Source organism: Manduca sexta, chromosome 26 (genome assembly GCF_014839805.1).
Source record: "Manduca sexta isolate Smith_Timp_Sample1 chromosome 26, JHU_Msex_v1.0, whole genome shotgun sequence".
Lineage (NCBI taxonomy): Eukaryota > Metazoa > Arthropoda > Insecta > Lepidoptera > Sphingidae > Manduca > Manduca sexta.
The window spans coordinates 16,542,720-16,564,349 of record NC_051140.1 but is presented as its reverse complement, the minus strand read 5'-3'; the positions used below and the strand labels follow the sequence as shown (position 1 = coordinate 16,564,349).

The window sequence follows — 21,630 nt, the reverse complement described above, 5'->3', positions numbered from 1 at the left end:
CCGGCGAGATTACATTAATATACATACATAACATCACGCTTTTTCCCTTTTCAGGGGTAGGCAAAATTGTCTTAACACCCACTTTTCCCCAGATATGAGGACGAGAGTATTTTTTATTTTTATACGTACACTGTGTAGTGACCACTGCACCTGATGGTAAGTGGAGTGGAGTCCAATGTAATGTCGACTGACGAAAGATGATTGATTGATGGTGAAAAGATTACCTCTCGGCAGTCGACACTATCATGCCGGCGCCGGAGCCGGATATACACAGGCTGATCCCGGAACGCGACACACTTACGTGGGCAACTATGGCGTGTTTTGACACCTTAGGTACGGTGGTAGTTATCCGGACGAATATAAAATATATCTTACCACTAGCATACCATTCACAGAGTATTACCATGTACCGGACATAGTTCCAGACTCCGGTGTGATTTAAAAAAAACAATATCTTATTACCAAACCCGAGACTTCGTACGATTGAAGTACCGCAATACAACTACTCCAACTCAGCCAATAAGTACGGTTGGTACTAATTGCAGGTAAATAGTATTGTTATGTTGGGTAAATTCTATGATCTGTTAACACTTGCGAGACACGAAGATGTAATGAGCGTTTCCATTAGTAGCGTGGTTTCCAATTACAGATATGATGTACCCTTGTGTTATAAGATATATATGTCATCAGCTTGAGTGTTTAAACAACCGTAATCAACACATGTACCGTGTAATGGGTTCAAATGAATAGTATTATGTGACAATTTTCAAACATTCCACGAACTTAATAAGCTCTTCTTGTTGCAAAAGATATAGATATATACTAAGTTTTGGTATGTAGATATGTTCCTGCATATTTTTCGAGCTTCATCATTGCTTAAAACATCGACCCAATCTAACAGGAGTTGCAGTAGCCGATAAGGTCACGATAAATTAGTAAACATCGCCTTTAGATTCTCTACAGTTCTACTTTTAAACAACGCAAACATCTCATAAATTACGCCGCATCTTACAACTTAATCTAATTATTAATCACGTAAGGCGGGCGCGGGCATTTGCGCGTGCGACGGTACGCTTCACATTTGCGCCGCGAGCCGCTCGGGCACAACGCTGCCTATGGGCCATCGTATACCGCGACACCCCTAGCCACCGCCATACAGTGTTCCCATACTTTCTACCCGACATTTGTTGTGTGTTACGCGCGCATGAGTTGTTAATTAGGGGTGTCGCCGGTGTGTATCAGTGACGGTGTGTGTTGTGGCATGGGGTAGAGATGGGAGCGGGACACAGCGCGGAGGGTGACGGCGGTGCGTATGCAAGCGACCCGCCGGCCCACGACCGCCGCAAGTCTTGCATTAGGAGGCGGAGGTATGACCCACAATATATCTCCTTCCTGTGTAAATTTATACAAATCTAATTTACCATCTATCAATCGAGCAATAAATCCGTATAATTGACGTTCATTGGCATTGGAAATTGTTCAGTAAACATTGACTTAACCACCCTTTACATATTCAATGAGTCTAGTTGTCGGGGAACATTTACAACAATGCTTTGTTGCTTATTTTCATTTTGAATTTGTATTATTCGGACAGTCTTAATAATTCAGAACCAAATATTTTTACGATAGGAAATGTTGCGTAAATGCGAAGTCCACTTTAAAACATGACAAAACTTAGCATACATCGATTCATATGTATAGAATTACTGTAAGGCATCCCTTACATAGCACAAAATCTAGTTAAGTGGGTGTTTGAGAAAACTTTAGAAACATTCCGGCCGGCCGTAAACATGATAAAACTACCAAACTACCAAATGGAACTTTAAGTAATTTGTGTACCAGCGCACCAATCAAGTCTGAGAACTTTGGTAGGCTTTTGTGAATTCACTAATGAGCTACTGTATTCAATATTTGGAAGTAACAAACTTTTCTGAAAGGCATACAACAATGGATTTCTCGATGTAATCACAATGGAAATTTTAACACAAACAAAGGCCCATCGTAAAGGAATTAATTACTTACAACATTAACACAATTTTAGAAAAGTAATGTATTAACAATAACATAATCTAAAGATACAAGATAATATTGATATGATAACAACAATCTAACTTAGCGTAACAACTCTCTTAAGACTTTACAGTAACTATATACCGCAAAACTCATATTTCAACTCTACTTCCAAACGCTTCCGTGTAGATATGCAACCGACCGTACGACGGATATCTTCCAAAGATATTACCGAACAACTTCAGTCATTCCAACTTCGACTTAGAGTCTTGTTCTGTGTAACTCATTGCACATACATTTCGGTGACGAATCACCATCTCGAGTTTCAAATATATTAAATTATTTTTGTTCACGTGCACGTGTTGGCTATATTGCAAACCATGTAATACTGTTTAGGGTGACATTTTTGGATGTTTACAGCGGGTTCTTACAACCCGCTTGAATGTGTAATGAATATTGTGTTTTTTCTACTTCTTGATATATATATTTTTTCAAACATCCAATGTTTGTCATAAATAACCAAAACTTGGCATTACATTGACTACGACCATTATTACTTCCTAACATATTTGGCAAACTATAATTCCATTACTGGTCGTATGAATTTTAGTGGTTCGTACATCCTTGTAGTGCTAAATTACTGGCTTATCCAACACCTGGCAACGGTCCAGCGGGAACAAGAAACCAATTTCCAACTTAAGCTACTCTCCTTAACCGGTCTAAGTAACTGCGTATCACGATAATATCTTCCTTTAGAATGTCACGTATGGAAATTGTTAGGGATTATTCACTAACGTCCAGTTTGAGATTTCTTGTTACTAGTTATTGAAATATTTCAAAAAGCTTTGCAAAATACTCTACAATGATTGGTTCGGTGGCGCAGGCGTATTATAGTGCAACTGCAGTGATCAGGTTTTGGATTCGATCCCCGGGTCGGGCAAAGTGATATTAGATTTTTCCAATCAATATCAGACCAGGGTCTATAATTTAAAGTATAAAATAAGCAATACGAGTATCTACACAAATAACAAGCCTTGTCATAGACAACAAGAACTTCAAAGGATCAGCTCAGTCCCGAAGCAAATATTGACATACCACAAAAGGATTGATTGTCTAACGTACTCATTACGTCGATTTTTATGTCCATTTCAATCCAATATACAACCTTATCACTACCATCAGATCCATACCAAAAATGGATCAATTGAAATTGTCATACTTACAGATGACTTATTTAGATTGGTAAATTTTTACCATTAACGCCTAATTATCGGATGGGGTAGTTTATTTGAATCGGCCATTGATCAACTCAATGTCGTATCCACCACGACAGCTATATATCATCGCCATATAATTTTAATAATCTAAATAACATTGCATTATAAGGTTAGTGCAGGTAATATTTTACAGTCGAAATTTTAATATTACAATAAGTTATTGTTCAGAATAGACTCATTTTATCCTAACCCGAAGCCCGCGTAAACCACTTCGCGGGTACTCCACCGGCTAATTGTAGAGCTTGCACGTATTTACCACTCATAAGCGGCTTAAGTGAGTGAGAATCATATTAAAGGAATATGAGATTAATGTGGATAGCACTTAACTTGTTTTTCTCTATACAAATATGAAGAATTTAAGTGTTTTTATCATGTTATAAAAAAACAATCAATTGGTATTATTATTGAGTACATTTATGGTTGGTGTTTTAATTGGTTTAACAATATTTTTTTACGTAAAATTAATTTCAGTTAATTAAAAATGCATAACATGTACCTATATGAAAGTTATTTATTTATAATATTTTAATTTATTGCACCCAGTTTACCCACCTTACGTCCACAATTACCTTTGCCTTACAATACTGTACCAAACAAATCCAAAGCAAAAAGTCCACAAGCCAAGCGAAAACATCCAGAAACTTCGACAAGAAAATGATACATCGCTCTAATCATCACCGCCAGACAGTGGAGCGTATATCGTCTCGTTGCGTTCTTCATGACGTCCACTCTACTAATGTGTGCGAACGCCAAGCGGTAAACTGACAACTGGAGCGTAGCCTAACTGGATACATTCAGCTGGCCGTGGCCCGTTATCGAGTTTTTTCATATCGATATGAATACTATAATTATCGTTTAGACTTTCGGGTTATATGATCGGTTCATGCTCAGTAGGCTATCTGCTTTTGATTAGATCGAATTATGATATCCTTCGTGCGATATTTCGTTATAGAATATTTGTAAGCGTAGTTAAGTGTTAAATTAGAGACAGATGTACAGATATATAAACACAATACATGTTTATGCTGGTATAAAGTAATATAAATAAATAGCGGGATCGCGTGATACATCTCTAATTCTAGAAACCCAAAGAACATAGTCTCAGTCTTTACTTTGCGTACGCAGAAATACTACCCTCTGTAATTTACTTATACCCGATTCAGAGAAAATGTAGAATACTTTGCTGACAACAGTATGCAAAAAAACATTATTTAAAGTCAAAAGCACATTAAACATGTCGCATTCGTCAGCAAGATTTTTAATTAAAGACACCCCACTGCACGCAGCGCGTAACGTTTTCTGCTATAATAACATTAGCACGGTCCCAGTACGAGCGACAAGCTATAATAAATATTTTATAATACCAAAAATAAAATAGACTAAACGGGAAATATTGAATATAAAAATAAAATAAGAAACTTTATAAAACCATTGACAATGGTGCCAATGCCATTAGGCATTTTTTAGTAATATTAGAGGCGTTCTCAAAGCTGACAACTGCTTTTACAAAAGCAACAAGTGGAAAGGCATATTAAATAAGGAAACCTTTTTTTTATAATTAAACTGGGTAATTAGTGATAACTATTTCAGCGTAGTACATAGTTATATTACAAAGTGTATAATTATTTAAAGTTAAACTGAAAACGTATAGCATCAACAAATACAGCATAAAACATAAGACAGAAGTAATGATCCATGAACAAAACTCCTCTCAGTCGGACACTACAATTATAAAAAAGTGTGAACAAAAAGACTAATTTCCACACATTCTGATCAAAACGGCAACAATCAAACACTGCGATGGAGCATAGATCGGCCGCGAACAGTGGGACCCCCGCGCGTTACGTGCAAAAAAGCGCTCAGCGAAGCGTGCGGGCCTCTCTCGCGTTTCTCCACACTACATATTTCTGTATGACACACATGTACGTTGCTGAATCGCTTCACGCTAGCTGAACGACGCAATAGATCGTTGATTTTTGATGAAAATCAACCAGTTTATTGAGCGAAAAAATCAATCTCACAACGTTATTTATGATATTGCATTATAACATCTGGATAATAAATGTCGATGCGTAATTTTATTCCTGTTCCGCGTTCGTTTCAAAGAAACGGGATAAAATTGCCCCTAATTGAATTGTTATGTTCGCATCTCGTGGCTTTAAAAGCTCGAGAAAAATGTGATAAGACTTTGTATTATTTTCCCCTCGATTTGACATAAAATTGGGGATAATACTGTTTAGTAAAATATGACATAAAGGAGGAAAAAAGATATTCAGTGCAATTACTACGTTAAAGTTATTTCATGTACTTTTCAAAATGAAATGATTACCAGAACGTCTCTATGTAGTAACGGCAGCAACTTGTCATCTCTGAACTAATTAACTCAGAAACAAGGAAAGTTGTTAATATTTTCGGGCAATTTCTAGACGACCTCGGAGTGAAAGGCCACCCGCTGTTGTAATTTCTGTATTTAAATAAATCTTTTATTAATACTACTCTTCCACTGATTATTATATTTTAGGTTTCTAATACCCTCATTTAACTGCTTTAATAAGCAGTTATATTTTACTAATTTGACAGAAACGCTATTTTTCTAGTAGAAATTTTAATGTGTTTATATTTTTTTATAACACTTTTTTTGTATAGCACAAAAAATAAAAATGAACAATAAAACTCATTCATTTAATAACAAATTCACGATAGTTACGGGGATTACGCTGCACAGTGTAATTAATTACTAGAATGGACTATATTTTATATTTATCACCCAACCGCAGCACTTCTGTAATTTATTGTTTGAACTATTTACATTACACAAATATTATATTTGACCAACTTTAAATATCTGTGTATCCTCGTTGTCCCTAGGCACATCCTTGATAATCACAAAATGTATTAAGAATTAATTTATTAAGAGTATATAAAAGCACAGTGAACAACCAGTGCACTGTAAAAAAAAATAAGTATTAGCTAAAGTAAAATAATAATAAAGATATAAAAAATATAATAATTTTATTAAGCACCAGTAATTTCAATGCAATATTGTGTATAATCGCCTGAACTGAGGATCCTGTAAGTGTACCTCAAGAGTGAACTGTAAAAAAATAAGTAATAGCCAAAGTAAAATATTATAATAAACGCTATATATAAGAATTGCGACTAAATTAGTTGCCCTAGTTGTCCCTGCCATCGCCTTAGCGAATGATAAACGTGTTGAAGGTTTTATATGTATTATATCAATTTAGCTGGCTGATATAGAAAATGTCATTGTAGTTTCCATAGCGGTGGAAAATAAAAGAACAAAAATGGTATTACTGTGATACATACGATTTAGCGTAAAACTCAGCTAATAGTAAATAAAGTCTGCTCTGTTTATAAATTCTTAGGGCGTTATTACTCTGCAGTATATCTCATTCCTAAAAAAAACGTACGTGCATGTGCGCGCGCAAGCGTGTGTATGTGTGTACGAATTGACACAACAAATAAGTCAATTAAGCTATTGTCAGAAAATAATCGTCGTAAGGCATTTTAATATTTTTATACATTCATAATATTCTTATTCAGAATTTATGTATAGTGTTTTCGATTATTTTGTAATGCCATTGCTTTATTTACCGCTCAACAGTCATAGATAATATTAGACCCATAAAAATTTACCGTAACTTTCCTACTTTCAACTTTGACACTGGCAAAATCATCGTCTGCCAACGATGGAGCCACAATCTACAAATTGAATTGAATTGAGTCGACATAGAACCACACACCTCATACAATGGTTACACGTTTTATGCAAATGTCCAAAACTCACTGTTTACATATAAACGCAGGTTTCACTTTCTCAAAGTAATTGCGACGGATCGTAGGGTCGACGCACTCGTCACGTGACTCATTAACCGAATTAACCAGAGACCATCAAATTAGTCAGTAATGGCCGCCGCCTCTCGTCAGCACGTGAAGTGCGACTACTTCGTTCATGAATGTATTTTTGTTATAATTTTTTATTACATATGAATTTATTCCGTAAGCCTGAACTGATTCTGGAGACTCATATTAGTAATTAAAGCCTTTAATCCAGATGTCAAGGGATGCAATGGGATCGTTCCCAAATTTAAATTTTACTTTATTCAAGATTGTCAATCAAACAGCGTTTTTATTAAAATAAACGGAGCTGAATAGATCCGAAACAAACTGAATAATCTTTTTAATTCATGTGATACTGGAATCATCAAGAGACATAAATAAACTCCACAAACACTTAGTGAATTAGAAGTAAAGATAAAATCGTGAAGTTATGAATAAGTAAGGCGCGCATAGTATTTCATTTCTCTAACTTAATAGTTGAGAGAAAACTTTAGAGGAACCGAGAAGTTTTCCCTCTTATTCAGTCAAGAAACTTAATATACAGCAATATTATATATAAACTCTACTGTACACCTCCTCATGGAATTTAAACCGAAGGAGCAATTTTAAAATCTCAGTTCTTTTTCAAGCTCAACTGACCAAGAAAATAAAAAACCTGCTTTGAGTGCGTCACTTCTGCTTTTTCGTTATAAAGTTACCGTTTTCAGTACAAGAAACTAGTTCCATATTTTACAACTTGCGAAAGGTTCTTTATTTTAAAACTATACACGCAAAGATCAAGGCTAATGGAGACCACTTAGTTATTAAGCCTGCCCGCATAAAAACGTCACGATATTTTCTCGAGGTCATTTTTAAAGTCTAGTATTTAATATAAGACACTAACAAAACTATAAAACAAATCTAATGCCCAGTCTATTCGGCAAAACCTCGTTGAAATGGTATAAATATTTACAGATATATTTCAGTTACAAGCAGCCCCTAGCGTCTAGGCTCAAAAGCGCCCATAATCACTTGTTGAGTCCGTTCTGAACGGGGCTTAAACGTATTACCTTCGTCAGTTCAGAAACTACAACTTTCATGTTAAGAGTTTTGTTCTATCTTTAGAATTCTTTGTTTCAACTTTATGTCTTCAAGTAGAGACGGTAATTAATTTAATTTTAAAGTACCACTAGTGCCGTAGCTTGATTTACTAAGAATTGGACGATTAATTATATATTTTTAGTTGTTATAGTATTTTTAAAACTTTGTCACACTAATGAACCTTTGAAAACAAATATTACAATAAAAAAACTTAATATAAAATTACTTACGTAAAGAGAATTGTATTTTTCTGTATTCCGGAAATCATGATCATGATTTATTTACAATTTATTATTCTTTAAAATTAAATAAGCGGGACAATCTCTATCCTTGTTCCTAGTAATATAATTCTCATTTAAATTCTTTTTTGTTTTGCAAATATTAAAAAATAAAAACAGGTATTTAAAAATAGAATTCGAAGCACGTGTCCAATAATTCGCAATTTCCAAATTTGTGATTAAATTAACATCAATACCGCGCGGTGCGACCGTCCGTGACAGCCACGATTTGTCACACACACGCCAGTGGACCAACGGCCTAAATAATTAGTCGTGTTAACCGCCATTATGTGAAATTATTTTTATTGGAAAATATACCGTGTAATGGTAAAAGATTTATCGTGAAGTTAATTTGACGTGAACTCGCCCAAAGTAATATGACAGCATAATGAAACATCTTAGCTTTTCATAAATTTAATCAGTTAATAAAAATCTGAAACCATACTTCGTACATACATTTACAGCTTAGCTTTACTTTCGGTTTTTATCTTCTTTTAATTCAAATAAGACATTGGCTTTTTTCACAAACTATTTTTATGACGCAAATGTTTAAACGCTGATCTTTTTTTTCTGGCCGCCTCTCACATATGAGAGACTTACCACCAGTATCTTCTGCATCAGTGATCCTCGGTCATTTACTTAACATTAAATTTAATTATTTATTCATTCATTGAAATACGTCACGTCATCCGCTACAAATATTTGAAAATGGAATGCCGTAGTCAAACACTCTCAGTCACGCCGTAGTGACTTGACCCGAGATTCGCACGACGCGGCCGTGACACCTATTTGTCACGCACGCGAATGGACGGAGGGACGCGACGACCCATCCAATTAGTCGTGTTAACAGCTCTTATACGGATTATGATTTGATGTACTTCCAACACGTTGGCTTTATTAGCCAGATTTAATTGCTGCTTATTTAATGTTTAATATGTTATTTCTTGCCGCTTATTTGATCTATATTTTATTATTTATAAAATACTTTACGTTATATATTTTACAGAAATCTTAACATTCATTTGTTTTAAATTGACTCATTACACTTTTTGCTATAAAGCAGAATCCATGCCCTGTTGTGCTCCACAAAAATATTGCTATTTAGGTAGGAACCTAATATTAAAGTAGAAATAAATATTATTTATTTTATGATACGCCCTTTTTTCTATTTATCAATAGACTATAAAGACAGCAGCATAAAGGCAGCAAAATAGAAAAAAACAATTAACATTTATCTCCGTCCGTCTACATAAAGTTCAAAAAAATCACAGAACAATCTTTCATTAAAAACTTGGAAACATTTTCGCGAGTAACAAATTAATAAATAAACAATAATAAAACTTCACTTTGAAATCTTTTACAAATGCGAATTAAAAGGCAATTTATGAAAGCGGAAAGGAAACGCGTGTTGTAAACTAGGGTGTGAACAGGAGTATTTTCACCATCCGTGTGAAAAAAGGGATTAAACAAAGAGACACTCAAAAGTGACCCTTATTAATTATGTAGATAATGGAAAGGGACATCGTATGTCAAATGGCATTTTCTTGATAAGCCTAAATTGCCTTTCGTATGGGAACGCTAACATACGTATCGAAATCAATATAAAATTCTTTGTTAATATTTGAAAAATATATACATGTCTCATTTAGTATAAAAATAACGATACTTGTTATTTATTGTTACACATATATTCGACAACACTGAACTTGATGTTAATTACTACGAAATATATTATTATTATAATATTGATGGTTCAGCTCTCGAAGGTGACAAAAACTACGACGCCCTTTTACTGTTTTGATATACATTTTATTGACCCCATATCACTCGTAATATACAAAAACACAACCGAGTTAACAACAACCTCCTTTTTTGTAATCGATTAAAAACACACAAATGTATGAAACCACAATCGATTACAAGTCGTACGAAGGCGCCAAGTATCTACCCGCATTTGCATAGTCTCGGTTTCCAGAGCGGGTAATGCGAACGTCTGTTAAACGCACCATTGGAATGATCTGATTTGCCTGCATTACGTTGCGTTAACTTGGCCGACGAGTATTAGCGTTTATTGGTTCCAGTGGGATTTGTTCCGCTCTGGTGGTTAGCGCCATTATTGTGTTTGTTGCTGAGGTTCTGAAGTCGAATTACTGTTAGATAATATTAGGTCCCGGAGTTAGTCCATTCATGTTGCACACAAGGGCTTTAGAGTATAGTACGTCTTTACAATTAACATAAATTATGTCATATTGCAAAATTTTAAAAAAAATATTTATTTGCATGATATTAGAAATGAAATATGAATTAATATAAAATTGCAGCTTGCATGATTTATTAAAGAAAAATATGTATAAAAAGTATGATTTGTGAAATGATATCACTTACAATGACAAGTGAACAAATCGTGTCGGAATGTATGTAATCATTAATATGTCGTGACGTATTGTGGATAATAGGTTTAAAATAAAATTTCAGTAACATTATTAATTATCTTTATGCAGAAATGAAATTAAATATTCGTGGAAAAACAATATTACTTGGAATAACGTAATGGCATTTAATTATCATGTTCCACTGTTTCAATATTAATTATCGTTATGAACTCTATCAAATCAAGTGTTTCAGGATAACAAATGATATCACTTAAATATTTGTTCTTAATTTTTTTACATTGACCCATATTTTCTAGTTAGTAATATATCATATTGTTAACTTTAGTTTTAAAAGCGCGTAACCAACCCACTTTTCTAAAAGATGTCGAAGAAGAAACTGCAGTAGAGGAAGCTCTACCCAAGAAAGTTTTAAAAAATATTATACTGCAATACTATTAGTATCAACTATCAATTTATGATTTGTTATTTTGGTACAATTTACAAAAAAGGGTGTAAAATTAATTGTCCCTTAGAATAAAACGGCAAATAAAAAAAAATCTCATTTTGGCAATAACTGAAATGAACACATGAAATATGAGTATATCAAATCACTAAGCTTAACTCCTAACATAAAATATATAGCACAAGAAATGAAATAAATTTCTATTTCAGCTACTGTTTTGTAAGTTCAGCGTGTGTGAGATAAATTCTAAGTAATATACAGTTACGTCATCTTGTGACTGCGACCGGAGAAGTTAGTAATCATTTTAACTTTATATTAAATATATTTTATTTATCTTGCCAAATAGTTTTATGAACAATTAAAACGGAAGACAGCAGTGGCGAATATTTGAAAGGGCACTCGACACAACATATGAGTAGGTACTAATATGCATACATGCGGTCTGTAAATCGGTGTAATGGTAATTAGATATTATATAATTCTAAAAGAGAAGCCGGCAGGAATCTTGTTATATGGACCCTACGCTACTGGAAAACAGATGTACACTTATATCAACTCGAACACAAACGAAGACGATCCAAACACAACGCCCAAATATAGCAGAATGTAAATTCGTTCGTAATGAAATAATCAAATTAAACCACAATAATCAAATCCAATATTCTCATCACAATGAGAAATTTAAATTCCATCATATCAAAACTTCATCAAAGTGGAAACGAAAATAGACGTCTCACAAAGCGCCAATTATTTCACGTTCCAATTTGCCGTCGTCTACAGACATTCTTTTATTCCACCGGTGTTTATCTACTTATCTTCTATAATTCAATTTATTCTACAATACAATTCAACAAAAAACATATAACAAATTTATTTGTGTTGTGTTATCTTTGATAGTCGATTTACATTTCAAACGCCCTACATAAAAGCTTTGAACTTTCTTTCGAGTACTATACAAATGTTTGAATACGTGTTTGAGTCAGATTTGTGCTAAACAAAATGTTGTCAAATTTCTGTATCCGAACAAAAATCAAACCATTACCATTTCGTTTTTATACGAAGCTCCTCCCATTACATTTTAATGTCATAATGTCAAAGAAAAAAAAAATCTTATATTTACGCGAATGTTAGAAATTAAAATGATTTTACAAATTTTTCGAATGACCAACAACTCATTCCCCCACGTGACCAAGAAGGCTGCAAAGTCTTCAAACGTCGAGAGTAAATTATGATATAAAAAACCGCAATAAAATTCGTTAAATAGTTTTATTTCAATGTCAATGAAAAACATTAAAACCCGATTTAAAAAATATCATCACCTACACGTAAGTCATAGAACAAAACTCACACATATTAACTGATTCCACAATAGGGCATAATGACCACCAAATAGGTCCATAAATGTAACATAGAATGGAAAACGTTCCCTCAGTATATCCGCACAGGTATCCGGGGACCGCGGGGTAGCCTTGGGTGATCATTTAGACACGTTTGTAGTTCACCCTTAGCCTCCATTATCCTCTAATTTGAACATTCTCGGGGTAACGTGTAGCGTGAGATGCCCCCGTTGCGCAGAGCACCAGTAAACGTTAAATTGTATGGGCTAGTGCTATTTTACTCAATTGTTATGAGTTAATATTAAACGTATTTAATTGAACGTCATTTTTAAGATCTTGTTCTTAGATCAAAATAAAAGATAGAAAACATCCTTGAATGAATTTAGTATTTGAATTAAATTTAAAGAATACATATTTAAATGGCATGAAAAAAGGAAAGTCATTTTCCAATTTAAACCTAAATGCATTATCTGTACTATTCGAATTACAGCAATAGAAAGGCCGTCCAAAATATTCAGAACGCCTGCACCCAAAAGTGGCGAATTTAAACTTCAATACAGATCTAATTTCTGTACAAAGCCCACCTATAAAGCTATATGCCCTGGAGGGTTGCGGTTCCCGCAATCAGACCCGCTTGTGGCGAGGATTTCACCGTTATGTTGACAACGCGGGGAATTTGTCAGTAATTTCGAGGCAAAAAAATGTTAACCAAATTCTCCACTGGGATTTTTGCGTTTTTGTGAGTAATATTCTAAGATTATTAAATAATCCGCAGAATGAGTCCTTCAAATATATGTCAATGAGAGAAAAGTAATAAATTTTTAAATGGGATTAATTGTATCAGTGTATAGATATAATTATAAGAATATATAACTATCATAATACTTTGCGAGTATACGTAATATTTATATTAATATAGATACACTGTGAAAAATACTACAGTCCTACCGAACGAAATCACAAATTGCTTTTATATTAATACGTTAATAATTCAACAATACAATTATATATCAATTTGTATTGAATGCGAAAACGCAACAATGGTGCAGTTTTATTGTTCATAACCGCTTGTTTATTCAAATTAACTGGTGCAAATTAATGAGTCTATGAAATGTTCACTAACAGTCGGATTAAATATAAATTGGTTGCATAATATCATATTATAGAATTAAAACTAAATCGTATACCAAATTGTTCTTTCGATAAAAACTGCTACATCACTGGTCCGACATTTGCATCGTTAAGCATGGCCATGGGCAGAGCATGTACTGAACAAGTCTGTTTTTTTTAAATGATTTATAACCACAGTGCATTGTACAGCAAAACAAATGTGCAAATTTTGTCAGCTCATCTTTCTTATCCCGACAACTGCACAGAAAGGCACACTGTAATATGTCTATGTGCACGACTGAAAGAGGAAAATAAAATAAAAAAAATGGCAATAGTTAATCTGTAATCTGCCACCATCACTATTGCCGGCATGTTACCGATCGACGCACATAACCGCCAATTGCTTTGCGTTTGGCAACGCTCTAAAAACTTTAATCAACAAATATGCCAAACGCAACCTTAGTTCTGTAAGTTAGGGTTGAAATTCGGAAGTGAGCGTTAGAATCCGCGATTTAGTAGATAGCTGTTGGGAAATGGCTAAAATAACTTTTGTTCACCCTTTTTCGGTACAGGAAATCCTTTTGACGCAGAAATTGATTTTGCTTTACCAGAATACACAAGCAAATATTATTCACCGCCATTCGTCTAGATAGAAATCTTGAGACAACTTTTTGGGTTGATTTATAATTTTGGTTGAAACGTAAAAACAGTGCTGATATTACTCCTATTATAAATAAAATAATACTAAAATTGAGAAACTTAATTTCCATTACATTCATGCATACGCACAAAAACGCGCCACAGCAATCCAACTAAACTACGTAACATGTCATTATAACTTTCTCAAACACTCATTAAGGATTTACTGTAGACGAAGAGCGAGCGATCGTGCAAAATTTAACGTTAGGACAGCCTAATTAATATGCAAACACAATGCGGTATGAATACGCATGTATAATAATTGAATAAACAGCTACGAATGTGTCTTAAGATATTCAACCTAATTAACTTCAGGCCGTGTTAAATTTGATAAAATTTCGTTTGTTCAATTTGAAGGGTGTATTGTCTCTCTATCTAGAAGTTTAGAAATATTTTACAAAGCGTTTCCTTTTTAACGCTAAATAAAATTAGCTGTGACTATTCAATATATGAAAACCTTTAAAGTTTAATTAAAATCAAATCACGTTTCTAAATCAATAATTGACAAACGTCTCCATCTTTTAATCAGACCCAACACACACGGTTCAAAGACCACGTTCGCTGTCGCTAAAACGAGCTCTCTATTGCTGCAATAATTAATAGCGACGTTTAATTGCTTCGTCACGCTTCGCTTGAAGGACCCAATATTGTTGCAAAGCCCGGAACGTGATGTACACTGGTTTCGGAAACCCTTGCTGACTCATTAATCTGACATGATTCGCTACACATTATCCGTATTATCTCCTTCGGATTAACATTATTTATTTGAATGTACCTATATGTGTAGGTACATATAATTTTATATACATTGTATGTATTTAGGACATTGGTTGATTTCGTATGATTGTTAATCTTTTAAATACGAAACATCTTTTGAAAAAATCATGCTTACATTTCTAACAAGAAGGCTGTCTTTCTTACTTTTTGTAGACTGTATTATTATATTAGACTTGTTATTTTTTGCGAAACCGTTGTTATTTATATAATTTCTAATTCTATCCGATGTTTCGCATTCCTGTTAGACCTGAAAATATTAACAGCAGTCTGTTTATCATTATGAAAAGCGTTTTATTAAAGTTCTTGGCGTAGGCCAGGTATGTGTGCTCGCTTTGAGGCCTTTATATTAATTTTGTTTTGTGAGTGGATGTTTCAATTTAATTTAATATGCTACTTATAATAAATACAATTATAATTGTACGGAATTCGGAGAGGATGGTAACAATAAGTAAGAAGTTTAAGCAAAATTAGCTCTTATTGCATAGGTACAACACTACGTCAATATGACGAGTTCCTCATGACTTTTCGTATACAGAAGCGTTGAAATCTCATTTCTAGCCGTATCAGGCTTTACGGCTCATGCTATTAACTGCATGCGTTTAGCAATTAATTTCACAAAGCCGAGTTTCCGCAATGGGAACAAAATCTGCATGACACAGACAGTATCTTCAGTGCTCAAATTAGAATACTATAGGCAATACATGGTAACAACATTAATAACAAAAAAATATAAGGCAATTAGTGAAATAAATAAGGCGTTTACAATTTTGGCTTGGTAAAGTAACCATAAATTATCAACAGGTCCAGTGACAAGTCGCATCTTCGACGGTCGCAAAATACCAAGGGATCCAATTCTCTACGACAATATAAACTCTTAACATATCCGTGTTACGTTATCTTCGTGAAATTAGCATGAAATATTATGATAGTCTGTATGCTAATTTCTGTTTTAAACGCAACGTGATGCGTTACGTACTTGTTACGCACCGTCAAAATAACGCGTAGCATAGAGAATAAAGCCCACGGTTTATCTTTCAACAGTTACTGCAATAGTGCGTACATATATTATTAAATGTACACCGGTTATCCCCCGAAACGCGACTTGGAACGACTCGCTTGTTACATAGGCTAAAAACAACCAGCACCCTCCAATCAGCAAAAATAAAATAATTATAGAACAAACGCAAAGATTTAAACGTTTGTTTTTCTCTGATAAAATAATTCCTCTCAAAAACGACAAGGGAAAGGCAACATAAGGACTTCCTTCACTTCCGCATTGCGTCTCTGCGTAAAGTTTTAATCTCGCTTGTGTATCTAAGTTGTTACGGTGGGTTTGCGACCGACGAGAGATACGTTATTACAATATCACACAAACATACGTAGTTAGTTTAAACATGCGTTGTTAAAAATGAGTGAAAAAAAAACAAGATGTGTTGATGAACTTACGAGATGTACCTGCAAATAAAAATACAGTTTTAATAGATCTATTTGATAACAATCGGCACAAATATTACTCTGTAGCAGAAAAAAAGGAATAATACGGTTTAATAGAACTATTTTAGAAAAGCAACCACAATAAAAAAAACAGCTAAATAATTGATAACGATAAAAAAATACGCAACCGTTTATATTATATATTTTAAACTTGAGGCCGCAGCAATTTGTCTTTTTATAATCAATGCTAATAGAAAACCAAATAATATTAAAAAGACATATGGGAACTTAAACTTATTAGTCTGTCGCTCGGATATGTCATTCCAATACACAACATTGCTGATAACAATTGTAGAAAACTTGCTTGGGTACAGCCTCAGTGCTGTTATAATGTTAACAATTTTATATTTCGCTATACGTCTAAAGATCCTGTAATATACGTAAAGTTGTAGCTAAACCCTGCACGCAGTATATTTTCCTGTTTACGGTAACACGACCAAACTAAGGCGCACCCTCATAATTTCCCTTCCCCGCCCTTCCATAAATTAAACGTAGGATTATGTTCCTCATACTGCGCGGTGCATGAGAGAGTAAAAAGCACTACTCTATTTTTTAGAAAAGATAACACAGAATTAACCGCGACTGCAGTGAGCTAATGAGGAGTACTCGCGACAAATATTTCCGCCAAATGTCGGCCGAGTTACTTTTTTCTGTAAATTAAATTATTTTTAACGAAGCTCTGCTTTCCGTCCTAATTAGACGAAGGCGTATTAAATTAAAAATACCAGCAATATTTAGAAAACTTAACATTTAATTTCTGTTTATTAAATAGGTCTGTTTTGTAGCATCACCTGCTAAGATTTTGTTAATCAATTAACCTGGAACCTGAAAGATCATGATATTATATCGTATAAAACCTTACAAATCCATACCACAGTAATTGTTAATTACATAGTAAATTATTGTGAACAAAATAACGTCTGAATATAAAATTTAAAAGCAGCACTGACAACCCTAATAAAACGTTCAACATAAGTAGCTAACACTTACACAAACATACAGAGTTGTACCCCAAACTCAGTTAACGGGAAGACTCGGAAGGGCTCACGTCTTAATTAATTTGCCAAACCCTTACAAACAGCAAACGCTTTAAGTTTACTTAAGGTTTTTCCCGCAACCCGAGCATAAGACGCCGCGACCGACCCCGGTGAATGTATCATTCAACCCTTGAATGGAAGCTATTTATATTTCAGAGCCTCGCGTCTTACGTGCGCTTTTAAAAGCATGTTCCCTTTGTATAACACTTCTAAGACTACGTATTATAGATAAGAAAATGGAGACTTGAATTATTTCCGAAGTAATTTACGGGAGTTTGGAAAATTAAATTCATATCGAATTTCAGTTCATTGTTTAAACTTTCAGACGCTGTCAGAACAGCGGTTCCTGGAAGTTGTTAGTTTATTTATATTCATTATAATTATTACGGAGTAAGTAATATGTTTTCTTTATTAACATAGCCAATTGTTTAATACATAATAAAATAATCTTGTCAATTATAATTCATTACTTTTAAATCCCAAATTTACAGGCATTTAGGATTCAAGTCAATGAATATTAATGCGGTTTTCAGTAAGGCTTTGTGAATTTATACCGAAAAGTTGTACAGTTTATCAAATAGCCCAACACGGTAATGCTTTGAAAGTTTGCACTAGCATGTAACACAACGTGACGATCACGGCCTTAACCTAGTTGTAAAATACAAAATACTTTAAAAAGTTCTTACACGCGTACATACATTGGTACAATTATGTTATTATTCTAACAACATTAAATGCTTTGTCTAAACACAATGTGTGTGAAGGCTATGTATTATTCTTATCTGTAAACATACAAAGAGAAAGCAGAGATAAAGTAAAATGATAGAGCCTCGTTCGTACCGTTAAAATGAAGATAGAGAACAAAGCTACGCACAAAATTCAGGTCAGGTTCGCGAATTGAAATCGGCGGGGGAACTTTCGTGTTGTTTAACATATCTGTCACGTAAAGCAAATGCCTCGACGGAGCGGGACTGTTGTTTTTTTTTTTTCAGATACTGCACTATTTTTAAGGTACTCACTACATAAATATAAAATTAAAGTACATGATGCGTTAACTATACAATATTCGTGACTTGGGCACGCGTTTTGGAGTGCAACCCAGTTTGTAACTAATATTAGTTATATTATATTTCTCTGATTATATTCTGTATGTATCTTAAAAAAAAAAAAACAAAAAAAAAAAATTTGTAAGATACAAATTGTCTCTTTTTTGATAATATTTTAACGGTAATTGTAGAAAATAAGTCCAAACAAAATACCATTATAGAGAGAATTAAAAACTAAAAAGACGTCATCTATTTGTATTTGAATGTATATTTATTTAAACACAGGTTATTTTATGCACGCTACAATATTTAATTCGTCCCATCCTGAACGTAAAAGAGAAGCTCCAAACTTCGTTAGCAAAATATTCAGACGAATAAATCATAACATTCACGAATTATAGATGCAATATTTCCACTTCCAAGCCTCAAACTACTTCAAATCTTTGCTGAACACATTAGTCAGCTTCGGCCGCATTTTCCTGGCCCATTTTACGCAATGCAGGCTCGCTTTAACGCGTGTGCCACGATAATTCAACCGCCAGGATGATATACAAACGCGGACCGAAAACCAATTGACTCCAAACTGCGTTGAATAAAATATTTCGACGATCCAGAGAATGGCTGTTAACTTAGTTTGTTTTTTTTTCGTTGCTCAAATGGAATTCCTCCACCCGTTTGGTTTATAAATTGATACGGGATTGACGTGAAAACGTGATTTACTATGCAATTACAAAAAATATCAATGGTCTGTAATGTATTGATTTTTCAGAGTTTCATTGGATATTGGGATATCACATTATTTTATTGGATATTGGGATTATATCTGAGGATTAAAAATACAATTATACGGGTATATTAGAAACATAACCAAATAATATTGCATGACAACTATCTTACATAATTACCGAAAACAGATCTATGAACATATGAATAAACTTACAATCCCAAAGATTTCCAACTTCTAAAAACAAATAAATATAAAAAAATTACCACCAATCTAGTGTTCAAACACTAGATCCGAATAAAATTCATATCATAAGAACAATAGTTCGCTGAAGTCGCAATTTTATTCAATACTCGGGGAACACATGCCAAGACTTTTTACTTATACCCGAATATACAATCGGGTAGCCAGTGCAGCACAAAAGTTTGTTCCGCTCGTTCTAATTTGAACCGACATATTTTCCTTAAATTTTTGAATACAAAGTTAGCATAATCTGTTTGAAATTTTAAATTCATTACACGTTCACTTTAATTCATATTGACAAAGTTAATATATTCAATTCCGGAATTGTAATTATTTAGGAACTTATTAATGGTGTATTATGTATTTATCGCAATTCAGTCGTACCTTTACTGTAGCTATATAAAAGACCATACATTAATAAGTTAGGAGAGCAGATGAATAAGGTCCCCTATTGTAAGTAAGTATTGTAGTATTTGGTTAGCCTTAACTGTGGTAAGAAGCTGAATGAGAATTCTTATTGTTTTATAAGTAAGTATATTTATTAATGTACGTATATGGGTTGTTTTTTTTTTATCTTAATATTATATTTTGTTCATTATTTTATGTTAAAATGTTATTCAAATACTTTTATTGTACCAAACATTTTGTTTTCACTGTTTACATAATATTTAGTTTATAAAACCTATCAGAATAAACATTCCTTACTACGATCGCAGCAGTTAAAAATTGATACAAAACTTCTGGCACACAGCTTGTGGAATGAGATAAAAAAGTTTAAATTAAATAGAGCAATGAATTCTCGTCAGAATGGCAGTTAACTGGTAGTTTTAGTTCGGCGTACGCGCTCGTGGCCACTTCGGCAAGAAGTTTACCTCGTTAACAGTTGCATTCCGCTTAACAAGGTGTATATTCCTTTTTATTTCCGTCGACTACGAATTTATCGGGAGCCAAGATTGGTTCACTTATTTTAAGGAAATGCAGGTAAGTATAACAAATCCTTATGCCTCCTGCACTGTGATGTCGCTGATCTCGCCAAAAAAAATATAAAAAATCATGTCATTGTTTAAAAATATATTTTTTATAAACCCGACGACATAAAAACGGTATTACAATAAAATAAATACGTAATTCGTCGTATAATAGCATGCAATTATCAATTCAAGAAACACGGAAACTCGACCAATCAGCTAAAAGAAGGTTACATGTTCGAGAAAGCAGTTAATCGTAACAATAAACATTATTCTTAGCATTTCACACGCAATATGTTTATTGATGATCATTACATAATGTTTTTCGAAGTTCCGTTGATTATATTAAACACAGTTTTTTCGTTCGTTGTTAATAACGAATCAATTATAACATTTCAATCGACAACTCTTTAAAAAATAATAGCGTAAATTCCAACGTGTGCGACGTTTTTATGATTAACTGCGTCGAATTAATTCGACACATATTTAATCATAAGTGAAAAATATAGCACGCGACAACGCAACGCTGTTTAGATAATTTATCCGCGTTAAGAAATTCCTACATAAGACTCATCTTACTTCAACATACACTGTAACGTCAACCATATGGATATAAAAATAATATAAAAACTGTAGTATTTCTTGCCGATACTTTGTATTAATTTTACATACAAAATATAATAACAAAAGCAAATATCAATTGAAAACCATCTGTTCTGACTTTTCGTCGTTAAAACAAATAAAACAGTTCTTAAAGCTCAAACCTAAACTATTAAAAACCATTTCACAGTCAACAATTTCAACTCTTACGCGGAAATTTCTCGCCTTATTTTTAACGTTTCTTGCTATCATAA

The 21,630-nt window shown here is 33.6% G+C and overlaps 1 protein-coding gene across 2 annotated transcripts in view; it reads right to left on the bottom strand.

Annotated features, from left to right (window-relative positions):
* Nucleotides 1-21,630, bottom strand: part of LOC115452728 (calcium uniporter protein, mitochondrial) — a 180,337-nt gene that overhangs the window by 44,645 nt on the left and 114,062 nt on the right. The window contains exon 3 of one of the 2 annotated variants that reach the window (XM_037443561.1): nt 16,711-16,719. The exons of the other annotated variant lie outside the window; for it this stretch is intronic. Coding sequence (XP_037299458.1) covers nt 16,711-16,719 — 9 coding nt within the window. The remainder of the gene's footprint in view (nt 1-16,710; nt 16,720-21,630) is intronic. 2 annotated transcript variants of the gene reach the window in all.